At 43.9% G+C, this 27976-nt stretch overlaps 1 protein-coding gene across 1 annotated transcript in view; it reads right to left on the reverse strand.

Annotated features, from left to right (window-relative positions):
• The window catches only part of NUAK1 (NUAK family, SNF1-like kinase, 1), a 48994-nt gene extending 21024 nt beyond the window's left edge, over positions 1–27970 (reverse strand). Inside the window, exons 1-2 of the mRNA XM_014963785.1 lie at positions 27779–27970; positions 4365–4485 (exon numbers count right to left, since the gene is read on the reverse strand). Coding sequence (XP_014819271.1) covers positions 4365–4485; positions 27779–27961 — 304 coding nt within the window. The 5' untranslated portion in view covers positions 27962–27970. The remainder of the gene's footprint in view (positions 1–4364; positions 4486–27778) is intronic.
• Positions 27971–27976: the final 6 nt, after the last annotated feature.

Below are 27976 nucleotides of genomic sequence, written 5' to 3' on the forward strand. Positions count from 1 at the left end.
TTATCTTGGCTAAAGACCTAAATAAAAAAAAAAATCATTCCAGCTTTCCAGCATCGTTCTTGTTTAAAGCCCAGTCGTCCGCGTGACTTTTTATGGGACTTTTGACTTTTTCAGGTGTTTTGTACACAGAAGAGATGAAATCATTGTTTTGATTACATCTGAAAACCAGGAGATAGCAGAGGCTGGGACTGCCTCTCCAGCACTCTCAGTCTGAGACACACGACTGTTCTGCCCACGCACAAACCCACAGGAGACACGAGCTGCCACCTCGGTCCCCCGCTGCCTGACCCATCCAGGGATGCACCCCACAGCTGATGGTGGGGGACACCTGCCTGAGCTGGCTCTGCTGGGGGGACCCAGCTTGTCAGCAATGGATGGCATCCCTGCACCTTGCCGGATGCCACCCAGGCAGATTTTTGGCAAGGTGGCTGCTTTTGCTGACGACATGGTGACCTAGACTGACACAATTCTAGGAGCCCTGCATTGGAGACAGACCTACCTGTGCCTGAAACACCAAGCGTGCCTTTGCTTTTTCTTGCATCGAGTCTGGCACAAAGGGTGAGATTGAACATGTATTTGGCAAGTAAGGTGGGTATCTTGAAATACTATGCCACCACCGTTACACAATGTCAGATCTTCTTCCATTGCCTTTGGGGTTTGACAGTACAAAAGAGCTGAACCAGTTTCCTGATTAACTGAAGCACACAACCTAGCTCAAGTCATTGTGGACTGGTAGATACGTGACAGAGAATCTCTGTGGGTTTGGGTTTTTTTAAGAGTATCTAAAACACAACGTAAAAAAAAAAAAAAAAGTAGTCCCCTCTTACAGAAGAAATCCATGTTTTGTGCCTTCTTGCTGTGAAGGGTTCCACACTGTTCTAAGCATCCTGGCCCCAATCCAGCAGAGCACTTCAGCACGTGCTTTCCTTCAGTTACTTGTTCATTTTAACACCATCGTGTTCCGTGGGCACCAAATTGTGATCCCAATATTTATTCATTCTTCAGGGAGTATCTTCAATTAAACTATTTCTACAAACATGTTAGCTAATAATCTGTCCATTTTAAGTGCATTTTGCAAATGGGCAGACTTCTCCGTGTGGTCGTGCTGACCAAAGACAACTCTTCCAGCACAGAAACACTCACATAGGCACAGTATTTCACACTACAAAGACTCAAGAACTCACTCCTGAATGTACCAAGCGTAACTTCACTCTCGTGATTGGTCCAACACATGTTTAAATGTTTGCAGAATCAGGCCTGATGCTCTTTCCCTGGTTTAACTTTTATAAAGTATTGCCAGATGGGATAAATTTTGCACTCAGGCTACCCCTGGAAAAATATGTTAGCTCTCAAAGGCTTTATTATCAAATCCTGGAGTTTTCAAGGCAAAAAAGAAATGGGGTAGGGGAAAGTGGGGTAAGGGGGAGACAGACAGATGAATGGACAGAAGCATTATTCTATAAATTAAAATTTATGTGCTGAAATCAGAACACTGCTAGCAAAGCCAGCTTCATTTACCCAGTCCCTTTCAGGGAGTCACTTGAAAGAGCACTTCCCTTGCAGCCACGCTCGACAGATTGCCAATTACAGCCCTGCTGAGAGGGTGGAATTTCTTTAGAGTCACAACTCTTCATCTGCCATCACAGTAACGGGTAAGGTACTTGCCTTTTGATTAGGTTACTAAAAAATATCTCTGAACTGGAAAGCTTTGTTTCCACACATCTGAATTTGCTCAGTATCAAAAAAAAAAAAAAGATAAGCTTTTGTTTACATCCTTTTGACAAATTCAGAGGCTAATTGCTTTTAAGCAGGCAGGTCAAAAGGATACCTAAACAAGGATCCTACTTAAGGAAAACACGTGTTTGTAAATGCAATACAAAGAGCTTTCAAATATATTAGGGAGAGATACAGCATTGTCCATGCCAGGTAGATCTGTGCAACCTGGCACCTACAGAAAGCCCTGTCAGACATGTAGTGGCAGTCTAAAAACCTACAGTAAAAATTAGTGAGAGAGGAGGAAAGTATCTGTGGGGTGGTTTCAGTGTAAACTTCAGTTTAAAAGTTAAGCATGTGCTCTGTTAGTCAGCTAGACTCCATCTACAGCCAACAGGAGCCTCCAGTATGTCATTTATCCCACCTATCTGAAAAAATATCTTCCAGGAGGGAGCAAACCACCCCATGTAGCTGCTGATCTCTCTTGACTAGAGAGGGAGACTAGACTTTTAGTGTACACCAACTGCCAACATGTTGGATGGCTTATGTTTGGTGAGATTAAGCCTATCCCTGAGGACTGAATAGCTTCAACATTTCGTGTCAGATGATAGCAATATTACCGCTCCTTATGCATCACTCAAGAGGAACAGCCATGTGTTTAAAATCCAACTTCAAGAGGATACAAATACTTCAGTCCTAGATGTAGTCCCTTAACTTCACCACGAGTACCCTTCAGCTTAAAGTGAAGCACACACTTAAGGATCCCTGAGCTCATGTCCTGATCTCTGTGGAGTATGTAACCACTCCTCTGTGGATTCAGACGTGTGCAACCACACGTCTTCCCAGTGCTACAATATCTGAGCCTCAGTGCTGGCGGCTAAAGGCCAAATACTGACTCTGACTGCTTGGAAAGGCTGGACAGGCTGTATAGCTGCTGTAGCTCTGCTCTACGTAACTCCTTCCCATGGACAACAGTCCAATCAAGAAGCTGACTTCCACTGCCCGTCCCTTCAAGCCAGGAATTAAACATAAGAAGCCATGAAAGGCTGCTCTGCTTTCTAGAAAACGAAAAGGAAACAAACCAGTAACAGAATGAAAAACTTCCCAGAAACTAGAGAAAAAACTGCCTCCAGGTTTGTCACCGCAAAGCGCTGCTGCTGGCTGACCAAGGGGACCACAACATCACCTGCCACAGGCGCTCACCCTCCTGCAGACAGGATGAACCCTCCATCGTGGAGCTTGACTGTCTCTGCTGCAGAAGCACTGCTCCTCCCTCCGTGGGGCCAGAGGGGAAAGTTTTGCTCCTACGGGACTTCATTGTCTGCTTCTTAAAAATGCTGTAATCTTTTTAACTTTTACAAATGTTTTAACTCAGTAAAAACTATTTAAAGTAAGGACGAGAAGGGCAATTGGTCAAAGGACCGCAGCATGCTTAATCTTTTTTTTCTTTCTGAGTTCCCGTCCACATTTGAAATAACTTTTGTTCCATTTGCAACCCACATGCTGACACAGCATCCCTCCCCTTTTCTGTTCCCAGATCCTGTTATGAGTTTATTCAATAAAAAGACAGATATTCATCTCTTTTCAAGTACAAGAACATGCTTTTGAATAACTCAATATGCGACACTGTAACAGTACTCCAAGCCAGCTCGTTTTAATCAGTCGTATCAACTCTTAGAGCGGAGCTGCCATATACATATCATCACCTTGCGCGTTTACCTCATGGGTATGTAAATACGTAGGGCTAAATTCGGGCTGCCTGTTCTGCACATAGGGGAAGAGGTCATCCCTGGGGATGAGGCTGCCCAACCCAAGTCCCTCCAAACCTCTAGAACCCACAGCCCAGGTCTGCCATGCGGCTGCCCTCCTCACAGCAGCAGACCTCTTGGCTGGTGTCTTTTAGCACGTACCCAGCCCATCTTGAGGAAGGAAGGAAGGAGGAGGAGATTCTACTACAGAATGACACTCGATAAATATATAAACAAACAGGCAAATCAGGGAGGAATGTCCCTGGCTTCCTGCTCCTTGCTGTGGGACCAGGGAGCAGCTCCCGGAGGCAGGAATTAGAAGGCTTCCCAGCTGTGTCCCAGGAAGAAAGGAGTTAGAGGGGGAAGACAGGATGAGGAAACAGGAATGATAAGCCAGAGACCAGACTGACAGGAAAGTGTGCAGAGGTGGATAGGAAGCGGATGCTGGGATGCAGGGGAAAAAAACAACGATGACAGAACCAGCAAGACAAGTAAGGGGAGGACCAAGGCCCTAGAGCAGATGAGACTTTTGCAGTCCAGCAAAAATACAGCATACAAGGACTGGTTTAGAGGCTGGGGACATAAGCGGACATTGGGCTGGAGAGTAAGTGAGGGTGAAATTAAACACAAGAGGAGCAAGGAGATGAAGTGATACATGCAACAATTTCCCACTTGCCATGGACACAGTGCATAAGTCACACAGGAAGAAGCTCCTCCACACAAAGGGTTATGTATCTGTGAAACACTGGTGGTTCAGAAGGAAGGTAGTGCTCAAAACAGGCCCTTTGGTAAGGGACAGGTTACACTAGGAGTAATTGTTTGGTGAATAATCTCAAGAAACATGAATATCAGGTTCACAAGAGCGTAACAGAACAGTCAGGAAGGAGAACTGCATTCACTAACCTTCATATATGGCGATGATATGAGGGTGGCTGAGGTATGACATGATCTCAATCTCCCGTCTGATGTGAACCATATCTTGTTCATCCTTAATTTTGTCCTTACGAATGGATTTTATTGCAACCTATAAATTCAGGAAATCAAGCATTATTCTTGGAACTGAACAGATGCATATAATCCATTAAGGAGAGTTCAAAAAATAAATACAGATGTTAGATGTTGGCAGAACGTGGAATGACCAAAACAAAGCTTTAAAATACAAACCTCCATGCCCCAGTGCCTTAATTTTATAGCAATAAAGACACTCTCATTTCAGTAACACGCAACATGAAGTTTTAGGGTCTTCATGTCTTAGAACTTCATTGAGGGGGCACATAGGATCTTTTGGAAGGAACTCTGTTAGCCCAAGTACTCTCCACCTGAAGCAAATGGCAAAACTCCCAAAAGATTTTGATGGGAAGTACATTTGCTTAGACATGATTGCATCCAACAATTTCAAACAGAAGCTTTGAAGACAATTTCTCTGAAATAAGGTTGAGATTCTCTGATGGAATGGAGGCAGGGAATCCAGGGTGCCGATTATGAATTCATATTTGTCTGTGTTAAAACATCGAGGATTACATTAACACAGGTTGCTCCACAGTTCTCTAAAGCAGGCAAAGTGCTCAGGAGTTATGACTTATTTAAAAACCAGAAGCAATAAATCTTTGAAATTCACATCTAAACTCGTCCTCATATAAACCCAAGACTTTCAGGTCCTGCACAGCACTTATGCAATCACTGCAAAACCATATCCTTCCTGCATCCTTCCTCAATCAGCAACCTTTTTTTCAGGCACATCGTGTGACTGGGTATCTTTCCAAAAGGCAGGGTGGGAACAGAGGAAGTGATAGTTGAACTTGCAATGTAAATTCAAATTATAACAGCCCTTGTGAGTGTGTGTATGTGTGTTGCCTGTGAAAAAAGGGCTTATCTGAACAACGCCATAAATAATTGCAGAGGTCAGCTAATGCCCTGCGAGAAACGCACAAGCCAACAATGGAGAGAAGCTGGTGGGAGAGGGAAGGTGAGAGCATTGTGCATACTGAATGGCAGCGTGGCCTTTATTATACTCAATATTTACCCTGCTTTATTTTTGTAAGCCAGAGTTCACGGAATAAATTACCAGCTAGTTTAAAATCAACAACACGTCTTTGAAAAACATCACTGACCTGCTGAGATGACCACCCTTTTATGGGTAAACAAAACTTTTGTCATTTTATAAAGCCAACTACTGCGGACCTCTCCTGGGAAAACATTTGTAAATCTGTGATTTATGTGATTTTCCTAGTTCCTTCAGAAAAAATAATTTCACTGCCTACTTCAGTAATTGCAAGTGGCATGACCAGTATTGTTTTCATTATATGATGTAGCATCGAGGATATTGAAGAAAGAAGGGAAAAACTTACAATATTATAAAATTGAAATGTACATAAACAGGAGCAAGTTTAAAGGATCGGGTTTCCTACAAAGCCTGCAACTCTGAAAAGAAACATTGTTCAAAGAAGCATTAAGCACATGCCCCATCCCCTTGAATTCCCAAAGATTTCAGCACATGCTTAAAATTAAGCTCATGCTCAAGTGCTATCCTACTTTGGGGCAGCAGAACAAAAAGTAGAACTCGAGGGACAAACCGATTTGCATGTCAAAACCCATTCTTTTCTTCCTCTTGACCCAGACATTTGGGACAGAGATTTTAAAAGTAACAACATAACCATGGTCTTACGTACGTGGCACATATTTCTAGAAAAGGTAATACAACAGATTTTAATTGAAAAGTGATCAAGATAACCTCCAAGTAATTCTAGAGATGGGGAAGGCAACTAACACTAAAAATGAGACTGGATTTTTCCCCCTTCTCATGTTTGCACTGGGACAGGCTGCAAATGCAAATACACCCCCTATACAAGAAGGATGTGGGTGGCTCTTGGAGCAGCATGTGCATTCCTGCAAGAAATAAATATAGACATGGGTAAAAACACATTTTTTATTAAAAGACAGTCTTGCACTTGGCTCTGAGGAAGAATTTAAGAAGGGTTTCATTGTCAAATATACAACGGGGAGCAAATTCTTCACCATTCATGGCTGGTAAAGTAATAACGGCACCCCAGAGGGCACGCCAATCTCCTACTAACTTGACTCTGTGCTTCACAGACAGGACTTTTGTAAGTCTACACATAATTACTGCGAATGGCCTCCGTGGAATAATTGCACATGTGAAAACATGTATTTTCAGATTCAAAAATGCAAATGTGATTGAAAAGCATGGGGGCACTTTGTAAATATATGTTTGGATTAATCTTCAAATGCAAACAGATGTGTTGCCTGGGAACATATTTTTCAACAGGACCAGAGAGTTCACAGCCTCACAACCCATACTGAAAAGTTGTTACAGCACCTAGGAGCCTTAATGTATAAAGGCTGTGCCTAAAATTTTAAACAAATTTTGAAGATGGTACCTAAGCTTTCCTGAAAAAATCACTTCCCAGTTGCAGGGGTACAATTCAGCAGCCCAGCCAAAGTACTTGAGATTTTGACATCCAGGCTGCGAGATCTCATCCCAACATAAGGAAAGAATGCATGCCAAACACACCTCTTGGCTTCCAATATTCAAGACTTTCTCTTCCCTCCCTCAGCTACTTCAGATCACAGCAACCAGTGTCTAGAAACAGGGAAAGACACTAGGCAGGTGTGAAATATCTTAACTGGGGAGGGGAGGCGATGCCCCTTAACCAGGGCACAGCACGTTACAAGGACACGCACTCCGGATCGGAGCAAGGCTTCAGGCACTCGCACTTATGAACAAAATAATACCAGTCTATTTACATAGGAAACGAGCATGCTCAAAGCACGGTGCAGCCATTTATTAATTAAGCCTCGGGAGGCAAGTAGTGAAACAGCACTATTCATCCGCTTTTAGGAGACGAGGAAATCGAAACGGAAAGCTGTTGTGACTCCTAAAGGATACAAGGACAGCAGCATCTCAGAAATTGCTGCCTGCACCTCCCTTCCAAACTGTGCAACATGTCACAGGAGTGTCCCACTTAACAAACCATCCCATTACTAAAGGCTGGCTTCTGATACCTTTCTCCATGCTCAATTGCTATTTTCCCCCTCCAAAAGAACCTCAGGGAAGTAAAAGGTTTCAACGCATCTCAATAAACACTTGCTACCCCGCGCCACCTGCCTGGTGGCCTCCACATTCCCCAAGAGGACAGGCTCCACATCTCAAAGCCTTTCGGGAGGGCACAGCCTTGCCAGTGACCTTGCATAAAAGGCCAAACAGCGAGTGATCGCTGTCAGCGGAGCCACTGTCAGAGGTGGCATCCCAACAGCAGGATTAGTGGAGCAGCAGGACAGCGTTCGCTCCAGCTCTTCCCCTCTCAGTACGGGACTTCTGCCAGCCCAGCCTCTTCCACCTGCGTCCGTCTGCTCAGGCCGTGTCAGCAAGGGTACACGGGCTTGAGTCTACTGATGTGAAAAATACAACACAAACAAGAAAGCAGCCCAGCATCTTTTTTAGTATTTCATGGAAATGTTATGAGTCATGATCACATTTAGATATTTATTATATGTTTCTTTTTTTTTTTTCATCTCTCTGAGCAAAATAAGATCCCTAGCTGTATGTTATGGTTTCAGGCCGTAAAATAAGTCTCTCATCCAGGTATTCTAAAATATCAATAATGGAATTTCTTTCACAAAATGTATTTACTCAGAATTACATTCCAGAAAATACATTTTCAAAGTGCGCTTATGCTTTTAACACCAGACAGAGATGGCTCCATTTTAGAAAACGCCACTCACAGGACCGCTGCCAGATGCGGTACATGATGAACCTGAACAACTTAAGCCTAGTAAGAAATAATCTCAATTGAGAAATACCTTATGAAAGAACTTGTTTGTTCATTCTTTAGGTCCTTTTCTTGCTTGCTTGCGTGCTCGCTTTCTTTGCTTTCTCTGAAAGCAACAGCTCCACTGTGTGCAACATCAAAATTTATTAAGGGTCACAGCCTATGAATCAAGCGTAGGGCAAACGCAACAGGCTTTTTTATATCAGCTACATTAACTACTCCAAATATTCCAGCTCAAGATCTGCAGAGAAAGTGCTGTTAGTCCCTTCGGTACACTCAGAACACTGTACTTATACTTCTACCACACTTTCTCAATATATTTCACTGGTCTTAAGACTTAGATAATTTAATTATAGTATTTTTAGTAACTTTACTAGTGGAGGAATTTGTATTTTTCCTAGCTTCTTGTCTTAATGAGAATTTCAGATAACTCCAAGACCTTGCACTCAGACAAAGTAACATATCAGATTCTTAATAATGAAATCTAAAGCCTCTCACCCCAACAAACCAGGTTCAGGTTCACCCGGGGCCCCTATAGACCCAGGATCCATTCTGGCAAAACACTTTAGCACATGCCTAGCTTCACACGTGCGAGCAGTCTATTCGCTTTTGTGGGATAGCTCACACATGTAAAGTTAAATATACACATAAGCACCAAGGTCACGGCTCAAAACTAGGCCATGCGATGGTCCCTCGGGGATCGATACCGGCTCTACGCACCAGTTAACATCCTCGGTATCTTTTCTACAGCTCTGATGGTAAAATGGTCCCACAGACAGGGTTAGGGGGGGAGAAAGGAGCACCAGAGACGGACTGAAACCACCTCCACCTGCACTGCCAGTTCTGGTACCAACCTCTGCCCAGAAGCAGGTAGAGAGAATGCCCTCTCCAAAACGTATGGCACAGGGGAGAGTTGTGAACCTCTAATATTTCCAGACATTGCCAAAAGTCTTAGCAGGAGCACAGCCCTCGCTCCTCTGCTCCTCTGCCTTCCAGAAGCAGATAGGAAAAGAGGGAGCCCAGCTTTTGGCTTCCCATCCCTCTATGAGTCAACTTGCAGAGTTTGCTGGGCAGGAAACGTGGAGAAATACACTGCTGTCTTCAAGGCTGCAATAAATTACCTGTCTCCATTTGCTGGAAAGAGGATATATACTCACTCTCTGGACTGGTGTAGCAAGATTCTTTATTTTCCGACACACTTCATGCTTCTTTGCTTTTGTTTGGTACAAATAACTTGAATTGAACTATAAATACTTCAAAAAGATGACGATTGCAAAGGTTTCTGTACGTTCAGTCCTATCTGTAAGAGAAACGCGTCTCCTGCTTTACGAGCTTCTCGGCAGAGCAAAACGGGTGGAATTTTCTTTTTCCAGAGGCAGATCAAGACCATCGTGTACAGAAAAACATCTGAAAGTTTAAACATCTGGCAAAGTGCAAGACAGACATTAGGTGCCCGCTTCCGTATCAAATCTCCATGTCTGCTGAGTCACTGCTGGCATCACCGTTTATGGGATGAGCAGCAAAGCTATATTTTCATCAAAGCGTAAAGCTGTTCCTCTTGATTTCAGGCAGGCAGTTCATGTGTTTGTCTTAATCTAACGAACCTACGTTTGCCTCATTTCCAGCCGAGATGTGTGACTATAAACAAAGGTAGAATTAGCCACAGTGCCAAAAGCCACAGATTTTTCAGTCGGCTAGTGCTGTCACGGAGGCTGACCACCTGAGTGACACAAACCGCTGAACCTTCCCCAGCAGCTTCTGCATGCAGTACATTCAGTCCCATTGAAAACAATCTTCCACTCTTTATTATCTATCAAGGCTATTTTTAGGACTGTGGCGAGATACGAACAAACTGCTTTTTTTTCCACCATGGGGGCTGTGACTTTTAAGCCGGTTCCAGCACTTGTGCATACCACCCGTGCCTGAGCAAATTCCAACGGGCTCTTGCAATACTATTGTGGACAGCCGGGAAAATGACATCAGGACAGAGAGTGCAGGCCCCTGAGGACGGAAAACCAGCTTGCTGCCACCAGGAGATATGTCAGAAATGCAGCTTAAAGAAAGCTAATGAAAAATTATTTTCTTTGGCTGAAGAGGGAGAGGGGGGTTAAATACACATAAAGCTCTGCGTTCTGAAAGCTGTGAGCCGAGGCCATCCCCACCCAGCAATGGGAAGTGGGTGAGCCCAGCCGGTTTCACAGCTCTGCTTCCTTTCTTTGGGATTCTGAGGTGGGAAGCGCAACGCGCCAAGTGCCAACAGGGGTGGGGAGGTAAAGAATAGGTGGATCAACCGGGGACGGGGGAAAGAAAAGGAAAGCAGAGGATGTTTAGGGGCGGGGAGAGAAAAGGCACATTGTTCTTTCTCCAGCTCCGTGGAGCTGAGCAAGAAAGAATAAAGTCTGGCACCGTATTATGTTTTTTCCAGGGGAGTCTCTGCCTATGGCTCTTGGCCCAGACATCGCCAACATAAGAGGAAGAGAAACAAAGCTATGAAATTGGGTGGTCCCTGAGGTTGCTGCAATTAAATGATAAGGAGGGGGGATGCTGATAGTGCTGTTGCATTGAAATGGCACTTCTAGAGGTTGCACAAAGGAGAGAGAGGAAAGGAAGGGGATGGGCTGAATAACTGTCCAGCTGGCCTCTGAACTTTCCAGGTGGGAAGAAGGGGCCATGGACAGATAACCCTACACGGGAGCCAAGCATCCAGAGGGTTCTACAAAGGTATCCTCAAGCAGACTTCTTGTAAGCCTTTTCTCACATGACTATTTCTTCACTGTGACCATTTGTTGGAAAAAAGCTATCTTGAGACTCCAATTCCAGGCCAAATGCAGTTATAAACAGCATCTTGCAGGATGTGCAATTCTAAGAACAAGCTTCTGCAGGGTCATAGAAAACACTTAATGCACTCACTAAAAAGTTGCACAAAAGACCACTGTGAATTGAAGCAAAATTAGTGCCTGGCGCTGGTGCATTTTGATAACACATCTCCGAGAGCTCTCTCTTTTGGAGAAAGACTAAGGTTGACACAATGCTATCGTTTTGGAGACTGTCAACTTTTCAGATCCTAAAAGCTAGATCATCTCCATGGTGATACTGCTTGGGAGACAAGCATGCAACAGAATCCTTATTAATTATTTATCAACGGCCCAACTCTGTTGTTTGATAGGTTGGCAAACTATGCAGTAATTGGGGGAGTTGCTCAAAGCTGTAACTGGTGCCACCTGCAGCCAGCGAGACTCTGCTGATTTAAATCTCGGGGTTTCTGCCCATTACTCTGTTCCATTGCATGTTTGTTCATGTCATGGATGTTACCAGAAACAAAACGCTGTTATTGCTGTTGCGAGGCAGCAGCTGCACGCGTAAAGGGTTGAGGATGCACGTGCTGTGATGCACCTTTCAAGTTCACTTGCTTTTAAGAGGCAAGGGTATTTTTTACAGCTGCTTCACTCTGTATGGCATAGCAAACATCTGTGCCTCTCTGCTTCGTTCCCTTCTTCTCAATGTATCACCTAAAAAAGATAATATTTCTAAAAAACAAAGCTGATTTACCGCCACTCTATCACTCACTACCTGTAGAGAAACTCACTCTTCCACCAAGGCACTGGGAGTTCCAAGTCAGTGTGATAAATGTTAAATCAAAATATTATTTGCATAAGCTGACACAAAATGTGCCAGTGCCTCTTGCAGATCCAGGGTGTGATTACCTCAGGTTTAATTTTCCTTTTCTGGTTCAGTTGAACATAGTTGCTGATATCATATCATAAATGATGATTCACCAAATGAAGAGGAACTAACTAATCACAAATACTAGGAAAGGGGGTTATACCTCCTTTCTAGTTCCCTCTTCATTCACAGAGAAAGATGCCGGTGGAACCAAGTTTTAATAAGCAGAAGAAGGGACCAGACGAACACATTTATGCTGTACATATACAAAGTGGGTGCCAGGAGGAACACGTACAACACCCTTCCTCTACTTCTTTCCTCGCCCCCACATACTGTGCCTGTTAACAGGATTTGTGAGCACATTTCCTGAGTAACTACTACCTTACTTGGAAAGTTTACATCCCTTCATTGTTTGGTACCCACCATCCTCAGCTACGTATATGAACCCTTCCCAAAATGAAAGCTTTTCATACAGCATTACTGAAGTCCCAAGTCATCAGACTGTTCAGCTTGAAAAGAAACTATGATCTAATTCTGAAGGACTAAAGAAAAAGAGAAAAAAAATGGCCAAGTTGAAGTTTTGAGGCTGTCATTCACAGATCGATGGAAGACCATCTGTTTTCCAAAGTCTAACAACTCACAAATATCCCATCCAACTACCTTCAATCTTTCAAGGGAAGTTCATGTTTTGGCACTTAAGAAATTTTATCTGGAAAGAAACTGAGGTAGGGGATTTCCCTGAGGCAATGGAGGTTCATAACTGTAATTAAAAGAAGAAAAAAAAAAGCTTTACAACCTCAACTATGGATCGTTCCTCCTTAATAGATGTTAACCAGCGCTGAATGCCACATTCACTGAAAAGATGAAAACTGCATTTACAGTTAACTTCTGGTGAAGTTGCCAAGCAGATGTTTATTTTTGGCTTCCACATTTACTAAAGCCAAATGCTACACTGAATTGGGATTTCACAAAGTCTAACTGCTTTTCTTCCAGGTTACAATTTTATTGGAACCAAAAAGGAAAAAAAGAAGGAGGGGGAAAAAAGGCAGAAAAAAAAGCTGACTTCACTTTTAAGTAGGAAAAAACCTGGTAGCATCCGTTTCTATCGTGTCTGTTTATATCATAGTTTAAATAAGGTTAGAATTCTGCAATCATTATTGATCAACTTCCAAATACAGCACAGCTCCATCCAGCACATGTGCAAAAGAGGAAAAGTCACTGGAAGCAAATCCTGTGTCAGTCAGTCTTTTAACTTCTGCAAGTCTGTGTGCAGACTGTTTAGCACTAATTAAATTACTGGCAAGTCAGGTTAAAGAGGAGTGAAAGAATTCACAAGCCCCAAGTTTACTGTTCTCAGAGTTACATGGGTATTACAGATTCCCCCTCCAAAAACTGGAAGATAGATTTCCCATTAATTTTGAGGCTTGATCTCACAGCTACCACAGCTGCTGATGTAATGCAAAATGCTAACCTGGGGCAGCAGAGAGGGACTTTAATTCAATGTTGTTTTTTCATTGTGAATAAGCAGTGAACCACACTGAAGTAATCCTCCGAAGTAGGAGCGCACACTGTTCAAGGCACTGATTTGGGGATGAAATGCAAAACCAAGATCCTGGCTACTTCATTAGAAAAAGCCCTTTATGACTTTCTTAAGAAGAGCGGTATAAAGCCATGGTGCCTGGATCTAGTTCCAGTTTGAAAATGACACAGTCTCCTGTAATTCCTCCCAATAATTTAAAATTGGAAACGGGGTTATTCACACCCTGTAAGCAACTGCTGCAAACTATTGCAATGTGCTGCTAAATAATTGCTAAATAATGGTAACCTCAGCAGTTACCAGACCCTCTAAAGTGATTTTGCACATGTTTAGGTGAAAGGTGCTATCAGTGCAAGGCTGTAATTCACATTAAACAAGGAAGGGGGCTGGACATTGTTTGAACTCTTTCTTAGAACTACTTTTTTCCAAGAAGCCACCTGATAGCGCGTTTTTATTCATTAGCAGGTTCTGCTTGCGGAAGTTGTGGGTAAATAAATGTAACTCGGCTTATTCTCTCTTTCACTAAAGTTTCTGGGAGTTCAGAGAAGCCTCAGAACCACTGAGAGCTTGCATATCTTTACAATGCCTGTTCAGCCACAAATGCGAAGTCACCTGGTATTGTGTGGATCTTTTAATTTTGGTCTCCTTCTGCAGTCCTTCGAAGAAAAAAGGAAGTGCCATTTCACCATGAGAATTACAATAGTACAAGGAAAACTTGAGAAGAGTCATTTTTCTTTTGAAGAAATGTCTGTACATTCAGGCACCACAGTGCTCTTTAAAGCTCAACACCATACTGCTTGACCACCTCAAATTCCTATTGAACCCAGTGGAATTTTGAAGTGTGGAGAGATTTTAAAGTTGACTTTATAGAGCTTTGGCTTTTGGATTAACATGATGAGCAGGGACTCGTTGCTCAAGAGTGGTGGGCTACAAAGATTATATCACAGAATTTACACAGATGTGTGTAAACAGCACAGTTGGAAGGGTTAATGAGAAAGAACTATCAGAAGCACCCGTATCTACTATATTTTTCTAAACTGATCTAAGGGGGACCAAAATATAAATGCCACTTCCTGGTGGGAATCTAGCAAACCATAAAGCCACATCCTATCTGGAAAAATACTCTTGGAAAACAAAAAGATTGGCAACTGTGTATATCAAAGCCTCACCCAGGTTATTTTCCTCCAGGGCTTGCAGATCACTTTGCAATATTAAATTTGTTTTTGTAAACGTACTACTTCAGTATTACATTGTTCTGCCTGGACATTACCTATTTAATGGTCCTGTTTTGGAAGGGACCGTCCTAGAATTTATGACAGAACGTGGTGGAATTGCTACAGAGGGAGGAAAGGACTTTGCTAACATTTCTTCCCCATCCGTCTCTGATTTCTGAGAAATATCTATACCCCTGAAGGTAGAGGAACCTCCTGTTGTTCCCTTCTATTTATTGAAAGTAAATTACCAGGGCCACCCTAATGGCTCAGCGGAGAGAGTAACACAGGAACAGGAACACTCTGGCTCCCCGCGGCCAGTTGGGCTTGGAATAGACATGAGAGGGTGAGGAATGAATTATGCTTTCCTACAATTAAGTGGCTGGCGATCAAGCAATTTCGCAGCCTTAAATGCATAATTCTAGCTTTCCCTGCTAGAAGAAGAGTTCACAACTGCAGGCAGTTGTTCTAAGTAGTTATGGGGAGAGTTAACTTTGGAAGGGAGAAACAGCAAAGCAATTTTTTTTCTAGATGGAAAGCTTTTGGCAAAGAACTCCCCCAGACCCTGTGATCTCCAGGAGCGTTGTCCCCTTCTTCAACACGCACAAACACCTTTTTTGGCATATTATTTTGGCCGGGGTGGGTTGAACAAGGGAGAGCTAGCACTCAGATTTCTGGCATCCCCTTGCCAAAAGCTAAGCTGTTAGGTAGTGCAACAGCAGCAGCACAGGCTTCCCACTTCACCCTGCCAGTGACCTTCGCACAGACTTGGACATACCACCTTCCTCAGGGTGAGGAGCAATTCCCTCTCACGCTGCTCCGTCCAGAAATTCATCTCAGCAAATACCACAAATCATGTCAGACCGAGCAGGACCATTAAAGCAGTGCTGCGCAACGTGAATTGCTGTCCACAAGGGACCGGAGCAAGAGACTGCCTAACCCACTTTGTTTAACTTTTTACTTAAACAATCCTGAAAGGGGAAGCTGCATTGCTACTCTGGAAATTACAGCTTTAATCTCATTTGAACCAGGCATTCCTCAGTTAAACTGCAGAAATAATTTAAGAACCAACTCCCAAACAAGACATTTTTCAACATTTCCTACATTTCCTGGAAACGCATTACCTCTGATGCCGCGAAGTAAAAGCAAGCTTATTAATTTCACCACCTTAAAGTTCTTCCGGTGGCCCCAATAAACTCTTAATGTCAGGCTAATGACACGCACTTCACCAGTTTTGCGTTTTCACATTCCTCGAATCGACAACATGCAAGGCCCCTATAACATTGACCATTTCCAACTCAACCCCACAAACCACTGCACCTACTGTGTTCATCACCCGCTCGCCCCGCGCTGCCCGTGGCAGGAATCAATAGAGATTCGTTGAACACAGAACAAGCTTCGTTTCCCCTTCCCAGTACCAGCTTCCTCCAGTCTGCTCCAGCCCTCACGCCGCAGCTCAGAGGTGCCAACAGTTACTGGGTTGCCTAGACATCCTTTAGAGTTTTGCTGGGCAGATAAGAAGAATAACTTGGGCGCACGGTAAAACAAAGATACAGCTGTTTGTGCCAAGCGTTCAGTTTATGGCAATACTTCATAGGAATTATTCCCCGTAACAACTGAACTGTCATATCCTACAACTACATCCCAGGCAACCTCCCAGCTGAGCTCACCACGGCTGCCGTCTGATGTGCTCTACACACAAACACCCAGAACTACCCAGATGTTCTCTATGTAAAACATTTGGTTTAAAACACGCAGCGCTTCTTTCCAAAAAGCCATTACATTTGTTTAATGGACTCACACAGTTCAACTAAAATATCCCGGAGCAGACATTTGACTGCAACTCTACTCTACAAGCCCCATCTGCAAAAAGAAAAAAAAAAAAAGAAAGAAAAAGTAAATGAGAATGCTTTACATGATTTATGCTGTCTTTATGATCAGCCAGTTCATAAAATACAAGCTCTGCTCTACAGACAATAACACAAATCGCTTTCAAGTGTATTGTTTAGTCCTTGCCTGTGTTAAACAAGTATTTCAATTGAAACAAAGGGCCAAACTCTACTCTTTGGTTTACAACAGTGTTAATGTAACTGAGAGCACCATTTTACCCACGGACATCACAGGGGATGCAATTTTTTGTTTTACGCTCGGAGTGAGTAATGACATCCAGTAATGATAACCAGTTACATTCACGGCTGCAAAGTTTTCCTTTCATCCAAGAAAGGCTGGAAGGAGTACAGCATGAAATCCTTCTCCCCGATGAATTCCTCATGAGCAACACACAACCCGCAACGAGGCACTTCACAGGTCCCATTACACCACGTTTTCATCATGAAACGCCAGACAGGATGAACTGGGAGCACACATTTGTCTCACCAAAACAGAGAGGCGGGTAGAAAACGCTCAAACTGTACACAGAAAAAAACAGCTGGTGTGGAAGATGGCTAGTCCTTAGTCTAGATGTAAATACACTGCACAGCCCAGTTGAAGGCCCTTGTTCCTCCCAGGCTGTGAGGACACAAGTGGTGGTTGTGGTGCCCACGTGATACCAGTTAGTGACCAACAGAGCTTTGCAGTAGCAACCACGCTCCAAGACACATCAGCTGGTGGGCTTTGGAAAAAGTGGCACCATCCCTTCCTAAGCCTGACAACAGCCATGAAAGAGGACCTTTGTTTTATGAGCAACCTTCCTGAGATGGCTACAACCACACAAGGAACAGCTCAGCACAGTGCTGGATGCTGTGGTCAACCTTGCCTCTGCCCCCAGCTCCACCACAGACTTTCCAAATGAACCTTAGGGAAACTGAGGGTGGTGAGGCACTGGAACAGGCTGCCCAAGGAAGTTGTGGATGCCTCATCCCTGGAATTCTTCAAGACCAGGCTGGATGGGGCTTTCAGCGACCTGGTCTGGTGGGGGGTGTCCCTTCCCATGGCAGGGGGGGTGGAACTAGATGATCTTGAAAATCCATTCTATGATTTTATGAAACAATTTACCCCCTTGGCACCTGGACCACAACTGTGACAACAGGCTCCTAGAGGAGACGGAGCTTCAATCCACAGATGACTCTTCCGTTATTTCACCCCATTTCGGCACCCCAAAGAGAACAAACATGACAAGGAAAGGAGCGTGAAGGACGCTGTCCCTCATGCGTAGGCCTAGTTAAGAATATGTCTTCCTGAGAAGGCAATGTAGATGCCTCTGAGCTGTACCCCATGCAGGTCGGATAAGCCTGTATTGCCTCCAGCAGGTATTTTTACAGGTTCTCTAATGTGGCATTAGAGCATGCACCAGCCACAAAGGTTCTGCTCTCACCTCTTATCCCCCCAGAGGCTATTTTTCACCCCCCCATACCAAAACAATGACCTGCTGAAACCCTTGCTGGCTATGGCACTATGCTGAGTGTCCCCTGGCCTCCCCGGCCACCTGAGGGACTGGCTGGCCTCTACTTCTCTTTCTCCCACCAAACTCCACCGGGGAAGCTACCGGATTTGGTTTGTACAATGGCAAAAACCCACAAATAAATGACAGCTCCAACCACATGCCTCAGGAGCTGTTTTTTTTAAACAAATGCTTCTCTGTCTTCCTCTGTCAAACTTGTGTGCAAAGGACTTAATCTTTTTGCATCAATGACAGCAAAACACCGTTTAACAAAAAGGAACATTTGCTTAGTTACCACAAGGCTCAAGCTGGTATTTTTATCCCATCCTCATTGATACCTTTTGTGATCCAAAAAAATATTCGTACTCAAGTTTTAAAATAACACTTACACTTCAAACAAAGGGAGATATCATTCACCATCAGGGGTTTTGTGGAGATTAGAAATTGTAGCAGAGATGAAATGCCTTTTTGTGTATGGGAAATCTGAGATGGAGGCTTGGAGATCTCCATCGACAGCAGGACCCAAATCTTTCTGATCTACCCATGAATGGCTAAATATAGTCTCCAAACTTGGCACGGTATCTTTTCACAGGAACAATGAATTTCGGTTTTTTTTTTCCCCCTCTTTTTTAAGCCTAATATCCCTTAACTAGTGTCTTTATTCCAAGGCACCAGTGCTGGAGCCCAAGTGTGCTGACTCAGCTCCGCGGCACAGCGAGACATTAGGATAATTGCAAGTCCCTCAAGCCGCCAGACCTCAGAACAAAGACACTCGGCTCCTCCAGCCTCTCTGCTTAAGTCGTCCCACATGCCGGCCACCAGCCAGGGTAGCCGACAGGCTCTGGGATTACCATAGACCAACATCCTCCAGGAAGGCAAGGCGACAGGGATGGAGTGGCCCACCAAGCAACGATGCTTCATCACAGAGGCTGCCAGTCCCACGCAAGGCACCAGAGACCCTCCTCATCACCAGGTTGGCATCACAAGCAACAACAGCAAAGGGTCATGCCAGAGGTGCCATGCCATGCCAGAGGTGTGGCTGAGGTGAGAAACACCGGCAAGGAGAGGGGAAGGCCAAGGAGGCACCCAGAAATTAACAGTTATGTTGCCTGCATGTTAACCTAGGCAACCTCAGCTGTCTTCTTAATACTTATAAACCACAAGACCTGTGCTTATTTTGTGATTTTTGCATTCACCTACAACTGGCCAGTATGGTTTCAAACATGCCAGCCATGCCAACCTCCTTTCCTGTAACTACCATGTGGCTGGCTTTTTTTTTTTTTTTAAATGAAAGGAATCAGCCATTAAAATATTTTATTATTTTCCTCCATTGGTAAGAACAGTGACTGAAAAAGTTCACACTGGAGCAAGACTCAGGCTATGCATCCTGTCATGGGCCAGTGGCAGCTTTAAGGATTGATGTCTCATAAACCACCAGAGCGAGAAGTAAATCCCATCTGTCTTTGGAGGGTTAGAGAACACTACCATGCAAGAGTTTAGCAGACTGAACTGAGGGTTGGGCCATGTTCTTTAGTTTAAAATATAAAAAATACTGAGCTCCAGCAAGCACGCTAAAATGGCGCGAGAGCAAGGGATGGCTACAACCTCATCACCACCACCTTCCCCCCTTTGCAACATGCAGCAAAGGTTAGGAGAAGGCCTCCACATCTCTTGAACATCTGGCATTTTTGGTGTGGGTCCAGGATGTTTCATGGGTACGGCCAGACACCGTACGCTCACGGACTATCTCACCCAGCCCCCTAGTGTTCAAAGGTCTAGGATCTCCTAATTCATACAACGTACCATGTTGCCTGTGAAGACACGGTGATAAATATATTCTGTTTAAAAGCAGATACTTCTCAAATCATAACTTGCAGATGCTCAAAGTCTTTCATGTGGGTAAGACAAATGAGAGCCATAGAGACTGATTTTGTAGCCAGGGAGTACAGGAAGCAACAGCAGGAGAACACTATTGAAAGCCTGGATACACTTATGGCTTTAATGAATTGGTCATCAAATATAACAACACACATATGCAGTTTTTACCTTGCTTTGTAGTTCGCTCCCCGCCCCCCTTAGCTATTCCCCATATATCTAGCAAAGTGGAAATTATTCTGAGTTTAGTTTATTAAATGGACACACATGGTACCCACATCTGCTGGAAGATACTTGAGGGAAAGCTGACAAATATCATTTGCATATTTAGTCAGAGACCTTTTCATCTGTGACATTTCCTCTGACATACCAGCTATTCCAAGTACATCAGCCCGTCAGGGCTAACGACAAGGTTTTTTTCCTACGATGTATCAGGTGCATGCCTAGGGGATTTGGGGACAAATCCTGACTTACACAGGAGGCAAGAGACAAGATCAATGCTCTCTGTGGGTAAGAGAGCCTACATGCCATTGCGCCCATTACCAGTGGCATGCAAGATATCAAAACTACACCAGAGCCTCCACTGCTGCCCAGGTAAGGAGTTGCTGATGCCAGCAGGAGCTGCAGATGCCACCACTGCTTCTTGCCATCCATGCGACAAACTCCTATCCCACCCCAAGCCCAGTGGCAAATCTGCGCTCCTGGCTTCAAAGCATCATCCAGGGCTGTGGCGTAAAACATATGGTTTGGTCCCACTTTACACAGGAAGAGCATACAAGATGACAATGAGGAGAACAACGGTGTCCTGCTGAGAGGTGCATGGCTGCACAGTAAGAGGAGATGCTTTGGCATCAGCATCCTGGTTTGCATAGGTAAAGGGTACTTAAGTGTGGCACGGGAGGCAGAGACCCAAGCCAGGGAGATGCCCACATCAAAGCAAAGGTCAGCAGCCAATTTGCAAATCCCTGGTATGAAAGCTTCGGAAACATGTCCCATCCCATCCCATATGTTCTGCATTCAGATTACCATGGCTGTACACACACTGACCTGCCTGCGTTCAAGGCAGACATACCTGGAACTGGCTGTCAACCCACATTCGACATTCTTCCTTGGCACTGTCGCAACCACCACGTGCCTCCTCCCAATTCCTCACTCCAGCAAAGACTCTCCAGTTATTTATTTACCAGACAAAACACAGACTAACTACGATTACAGTTCTGTAAAGAATAAACAATTGCTCACAAGAATTGTACATTCCACACGGTTTTATTCAACATGTATGACCCCAAACTACAATATATACAATAATTGTCTCCACATGGCAAATCCACATTGTGGTTCTTAAAAAATAATAATAATTTTTAGAACACATGCCACCAAAAAACGCAGTATATTTCAGCCATATCTAATGAAAGACTTTGTACAAGCAATTTCCATTCTGTTGCATTCTCTAGCATATGGTACTGTGAAACCATTTGTAATAACACTTAGGCATTTTATGGTGTTTTTAGCTGAAGGCTGCATTATAAGCATTGGCTCAAATTCTGTTGTGAATTTCACATTTAGAGGGATCACACTAGGTATGTATTGGGCCAAAATGTGTCCCATTAATTAGTCTAACTTTCCTATATTAAGTAGTATCTCTTCAGAAAGGGATACAGTGAAGACACAGTGAAGTTAATTAACGTGCCTAAAATTGTTCAATCCAATGGAGGGGGAAAAAAACAACAACAAAGCAACAGTCTCTCAGAAACTTATAATTTCTTCACCTGTAAGAAAGTCCAACATCATTGAAGGAGTATTACTTGACATCCACTCAAAACTCGGAAAGAACACGCTGTTCTTTAACTTGGTAAAAGATTTGACAAACTAACATATTCAGATTACCCCTTACTGGCTAGTCATTAATTCAGACTTTCATAACACTGAACCACACTCCCCTCACCAAATCTGCTTTTCCAACAAAAAATCTCACTCCAGAAAACAAGTATTTTCTACTAGTGCCTTTCCCCTAATGACCTGCATTCTGTAATCTGTTATTTCTGTCTGCAACCCTTTATGTTGGAGTCTTCTTTGGCATTTCAGTTATACAAGTGTTTATGTGAAGACTACAGTAATTTTATACAACCAGTGGTAGCTCCTATTGTAATAAGCCCACAATATTCACTAGATTAAATCCAGTGTATTTTTCTTTTTTAAACTAGAGTCTCAGAACACATCTAATAATTAAGGGTGGAAAAAGTAACAACAAAGCTGTTTTCAAGCCCATATAGTCTTTCCAACTTCTATTCATTCCAGATATAGAATTTCCATGCTTTAGTATGATTTTTACAGAGGGTGACCTGAGTTTCACTAACATGCCTTCAGCACCGTGAAAATGTTGTCCAGACGTTAGCCCCGTTACGAGTCCCAAAAAGAATTCAACTTGCACATCTAAAAAAAAAATAAATAAAATAAAAATACATATTTCACAAGAATCCCTTTTCAGATGAGGAAACCGCTGGCCCCATGCAAGTGTCGGGCAGCGGAAGAGGTGTTTGCAGCACCCACCCCAGGCTGCACAGATCCTGCTGGCAGCCACCAGCTCGGAAGCAGGGAGCAAGGCAGCCCTCGGCGAGCGGGTCACAGCGCTGGCACGCAGAACAAAGCCAGAGGCAGCAGCACAAGGGGAGTACAAAAGGGCCAGGGAATGGAGACTGAAGCTGAACGTCACACAGGGACAAAAGCCCAGGGTAAAGAGAGAGCCCAGGAGGTAGGAGAGACTGAGCTCTGCGGGAGGAGGCTGTCATCTCTCTGACCCTCATGCTACAAGTCTGGAAAAATCAGGTATTAGGTCATGCACTCAGAACTAGCTGATACTTCTGATGATTTTGGCTTTAATCGGCAAGTTTTTCTTTCTCATGTATAAAACTGGGTAGTGATACAAGCCATTGTTACTCTTATTCAAGTGTATTATCATAGCTGTGGAAGCCACATTTACGAATCAGGATCCTGCTGTGCAAAGTACTGTGCAAGCACTTCACATCACAGCAGTGTTGTGTAGATACTTCCACCGGTGTCTGCAATAAAGGAAGATATCTTAATAAGAACAACAAAGAACCTCAAAAAAAATAAACAGTTCTGCGTCAGTTTCGGACATTATGCTGCCGAAGATACACACTGGAAGATCAAGCTAAAAATCAATATTAAATAAGGATCCAGGTGCTAACTGGAGCAGAAATTATTGAGGAAAAAATGGATAGTTAAGAAGTCATAAAGATAAGAGAATTCATGTGCATAAGAGGGAAAAGAGTGATGCTCACTTTTTCTATGCTATCAGCAAAGCAGACGAGAACTGGGACAAACGTCCCACCTGGCTTTAACTGTCCTCTGTAACCAATGAGCACGCTTTTATCATGTTATTTGGAACCCTTAAAAAAACCACACCGCAAACAAACAGATGGCTGTGGGGCCAACAAGGCCTTAATTACTGACATGACAGAGCTGTCATTGTTGGTATGCGTGTTTTGGTTTTGTCATGATATGGAGAAATACAATCAGCGAAGCAAAAGTCCTCCTTTCATATAATCTGTTGCTGCTTCAGGGTTTCAAAAACCCTGTGTGACTCTCCAAAAGTATCATGAAGCAGAGCTGTTTCAAAGCAAGGATCTTCACTGGAGTTGCAACTAAAAAGATTTCTGTTGCTTTAAAGTTTGGGTTGATAGTTCGTTTTGGTTTGGTTTTTTTGTTTATTTGTTTCTTTTACATGATTTTAATTGGGAAACCGATTTCATTTAGCAACATCCTCCTACCTGCACATCTATGCAAAGGAGATAAATAACACGCACCACCGCACATAACGCGCCTGCACAAATATGCACCGCGTGCCTGTTTTCCATGTTGGGCTGCAACTTGTCATCAATTCCCAAAATAATTAACTTTCTGGAGGAACAGCTGGAGGAGAATAGTGCTTCCTCCACCTGCTGGTGAGGAGGAAGAAAAGATGTCCTGGCTCTCAGGCAGAGAGAGGGAGGTGAAGGCAGAGGGGAGGCCCCCACAGCTACTCCCCATCACCTCTCAAGTGCAGGCTGAAGAGAGAAAGGGAGAAAAACTCTTGGCTTTTGCAAACAGCAAAGTATCTCCTGAGGACAGATGGTAACCAAAAGGAAGCACAGATTAAGAGGATGCTTTGTGAGAGGTTATAAAAACTGGCCAGCAACGTTAGCAAGCTCCAGGTCCAGCAGTAGCAGGGAGAGCAGGTGACTCCCAGCAGATCACCTCGAAGTAAAGCACCCATGGGTAGCTGTGAACCAGCCAGGGTATCGAACCCCTGCTGGGAGTGCTGCAGGCAGCCTAACAGGGTTTACATGGTGTCTTCCATGCTCCTTTACTAACATTAATTTAATTAACATTAACACATTTTTGTATCCAGGCGTTGCTTTCTGTATAATGTCAAGAAAAGACAGATGGATAACAAGGCTGTAAACGCCTATCTGTAATTTAAAGTCACATTATAAGGAGTATTTACTCCAGTGGAATCATTTACTCAAAGAACCACACAGCAGCATCTACCGTCTTTGTGCACCATCCATGGGATCGGCCAGAGGCAGTCAATACACAACTTATCTGAGGCTGACATAAGTGTAACTGTGGATTTCTTGGCTTACAAACATTTGAGTATATAAACCAAAGAACTGAGCTTTTGTTCATGTTAACATGTGCAAGATGACAAGTGGAGAAAACACCCACAGAAATGTCAACATGAGTGTTACTTCACAGGCTTGCAATATCATCTCTTCATCCTTACACTTACTAACAGGTGCCTTAATTTAAAATATCATAACTTACACAGTGTATACTGAGCCAGTACTAATGAAGGAAATCTTGCCGGCAAAATTAAGCACCTCGTATGTCATGTGGTGGGCAACTGCTTCATGCAGCACGCAATACTGTCTGTAGTCAGTGTGGTAACTAATACACAAATTCACACAAGTTGTTTCCAATAACAAACTAAATGTATCATACAATCTACCCTGGAGCTTTATGGCAGGAAGCTTTACAATCACGTTCCACTGAGCTAAGAGGAAAGACAAAGAAACTACAACAACGTGAATAAACGTGCAACCTGTTAGTAAGTGCCAAATACTACTTTCATTCAAGTCAACAGAAATCCTGCTATTGATTTCCAATGGCACAGGACTAAAGTACATCTGTACCTTGGATCAAACTGTCTTCTCACCTTGGTTTTGCTTCATTAACTCAAATCTGCCCATGTCTATTTCACTCCTGAGCTCTCTTTCATACAGATGATGACAAATCCAAAGTTTGTGCTTCATAGTAAAAGCCTGGCTAATCATGCAAATACCTTTATGAAATGCTGTATAACTAAAGCAGATTGTTAGCAGACAAGAGAAGCAGAAAGGCCAGACAGGAGAATCGCTTGGACAAGGCTGATGACTGGGAACGCAATGCCGCTGCCAAGGTCCAGCTTCGCAATCTGTTACCATACAGCTTCCAATACCTGCTCACCGCTGAGTAAAGAAAAAGATGATTAGCTAAACCAGTAGCAGAATAGGAAGCAAACAGACTGGACTAGAGCGACCTTGGGACTCTCGCTACCTAGCTGCCAGCTGTGAGATGATTTGCATTGGACACAGTGCAAGAGAGACGTGCTGGCCACAACGCTCGCTCTGTGCATCCCCTGCTGGACACACAGCACCACCCAGTCCAACCTGCTCGGGAACGCTGCAAACGCTGAAGAGAAAGGCAGGGGGGAAAATCCGAAGGGAAACTCTGTCCCTCTCTGCTCAGTCGTCCTGTGGGTTCTCTTGTCTCACCCCGGGAAAGCAACCGGTGTTCACCGCAACAGCCAAACGAGGGAACTGTCAGAAAACAAGAAGCGCTTTCCGTTCACTTTTAGGTCTGGCTGGATTCCTGGCAACTAGCTTTTATTCTGCAAGCAGACAAAATGTGGGTATTTTACACAGACTCACAGATGTTAAAGTTCAAACAGACACATTACACCAGAACTCGCCCGCAAACTAGTTAATAATTACGAAGTGCCGCACGCCAAGGCTTGTATTACTACAGCATAAAACTCACACCCCGGTGAGGATTTGTTTAGCTTCTACAGACCAGCTGATAGAGCGAGTGTAATATTTTATTGCATTTAAGATTGCACATGCATTCTGATTTCCACCCTCTCCCTTTCAAGATATAAGCTGTATAAATTTAGTTCAGATTGTATCATCTAAGTATCCTTAGCTGTATAGCTGAAGCACTTGACAGTTAGCAAAATACAGAAAGACCAGGTATGTTGTTAACTTAGAGGAGATACACATCTACACTACATCCTTCCATCCGAGAGGGCCCTTCACAAAGCCAAATCTCATTAACAACACAGTCACCTTTTTTTTTTTTAATTGATCAAGTCTTTAAAAAGGTGCTTTCAGTGTATTCGCTTATTTACTACATTTTGTAATGCAACTCAAAAATAATGTACTTACAAAATAATAGTTAGCATATAACATAGCTCTGGAGCTTTTGTTAGCCTGAAACTGTAAAACAGCCAAGGCAGCAAACTTTAAAAATCATGGACTGGGAGCGAGCATGTGCAGAGATGTCCATCTCTGGTTTCTCTTTAGCCAGCCTCCAAATGAGCTAATAAACTGAAAGCGTACATGATATGACTCTACAAGTTGGCTGAAACTCTCGTTTTCACTGTCGACACAAAGATATTTAGTTGCAAAGTAAGTGTCTCTTATTAAAACCCCCGCATCTGCAATTTCATTTTCTGTTTTACAGTTGCCTCTGGATGAGCGTTGAGCTTCCAGGCAACCGAAAGGGAAAGATAAATGAGACAAAACCTGTAACGTCACTAGGGAAATGTCTTGCTTTTAGATGAAGTCTAGTGAAAACTCAATTAGTCTACTTCATATGAAAAGCAGCATTAAGACCTCTTTAGAAAAGCATCTGTTTCTCTGGGCAGTCTTTAATGCAACGCCCGCCTCTCACTCGCTTGCCCTCTGTGAATAGTTACATATTTCAGGGAAGGAAAAATGACAATAACTCTGACTAATGTGTACATTTCTGCTATTGCATTTCTGCGCCCCGCTGGAGCGCTGCGCCAATGAGGAAATGCTGAAGCTGAGTTATTGCTGGACAACCTCCGGGCCGCTTGAAGTCTCGAGCCAGCCGGCACCGCTGAGCGGTGAAACGCATCGTAAAAACCAATGGGGCCGGCTTGCAGTCCCTGCCATATTTTTTTTAATTTTTTTATTTTTTTTTTTAAGGTGTCAGCAAAGTTCAGGTCACAAAAGTATGACTGAATCACGGCATTTTTAACCAGAGAGCCAACGTTTGCCCTTCTGATGGTGCTTTGTGAGCGGCTTTGGTCAGCCAGGGGATGGGAGGATAGCTGAGGGATGTGACAGGTTTCTCTATAGCGCGAATTTCCAGTGGGGAAAGAATAACTGTTCACAGTGGACCCACGTGTAAAAACAAAACAAAAAGAACAAGCCACCCGATTTTTCCAATAACAACACATGCTTTCCAAAACGTAACAGCGTGTTACTAAAATACCACCACCGTCGTCACCCCCCACCACCAAAAAAAAATTTAAAAAAAAGTTTCTCTATGGGATTTGCACCCCAAACAAAGCCCCGGTCCCGGGGGAGGGTGGGTGGAGGTGGGATGCTGAGGCTGCTGGCTGCATCGTGGCACCGATGGGTCTCCCTCCCAGCGGGTCCCTGTGGGGATGGAGGGATGGATGCACCCTGCCGGTTCGGTACCCAAGTCGGTGTTGGAAAGAAAAGTTACATATATATATACATATATATATATATAATATAAAAGGCAAAGAGAAGCCCCTCCGCCTGCCTTACCACTCTGCCAGTACGCCTCTCGATGGCCCGCTTGACTTTGCCATAGGTGCCTTTGCCCAAGGTCTCCTGCAGCTCGTAGCGATGCTTCAGGTTGTGCTTGTGGTGATGCCGCTTCACCCCCTGCTGCTTCCTCGCCGCCGCCGTTACCTCCGGCGACGGAGCCTCCCCGACCGGCTCCTCCATGGCCGCCGCCGCCGC

The sequence above is a fragment of the Calidris pugnax genome, unplaced genomic scaffold, assembly GCF_001431845.1.
Source record: "Calidris pugnax isolate Ruff unplaced genomic scaffold, ASM143184v1 scaffold44, whole genome shotgun sequence".
Lineage (NCBI taxonomy): Eukaryota > Metazoa > Chordata > Aves > Charadriiformes > Scolopacidae > Calidris > Calidris pugnax.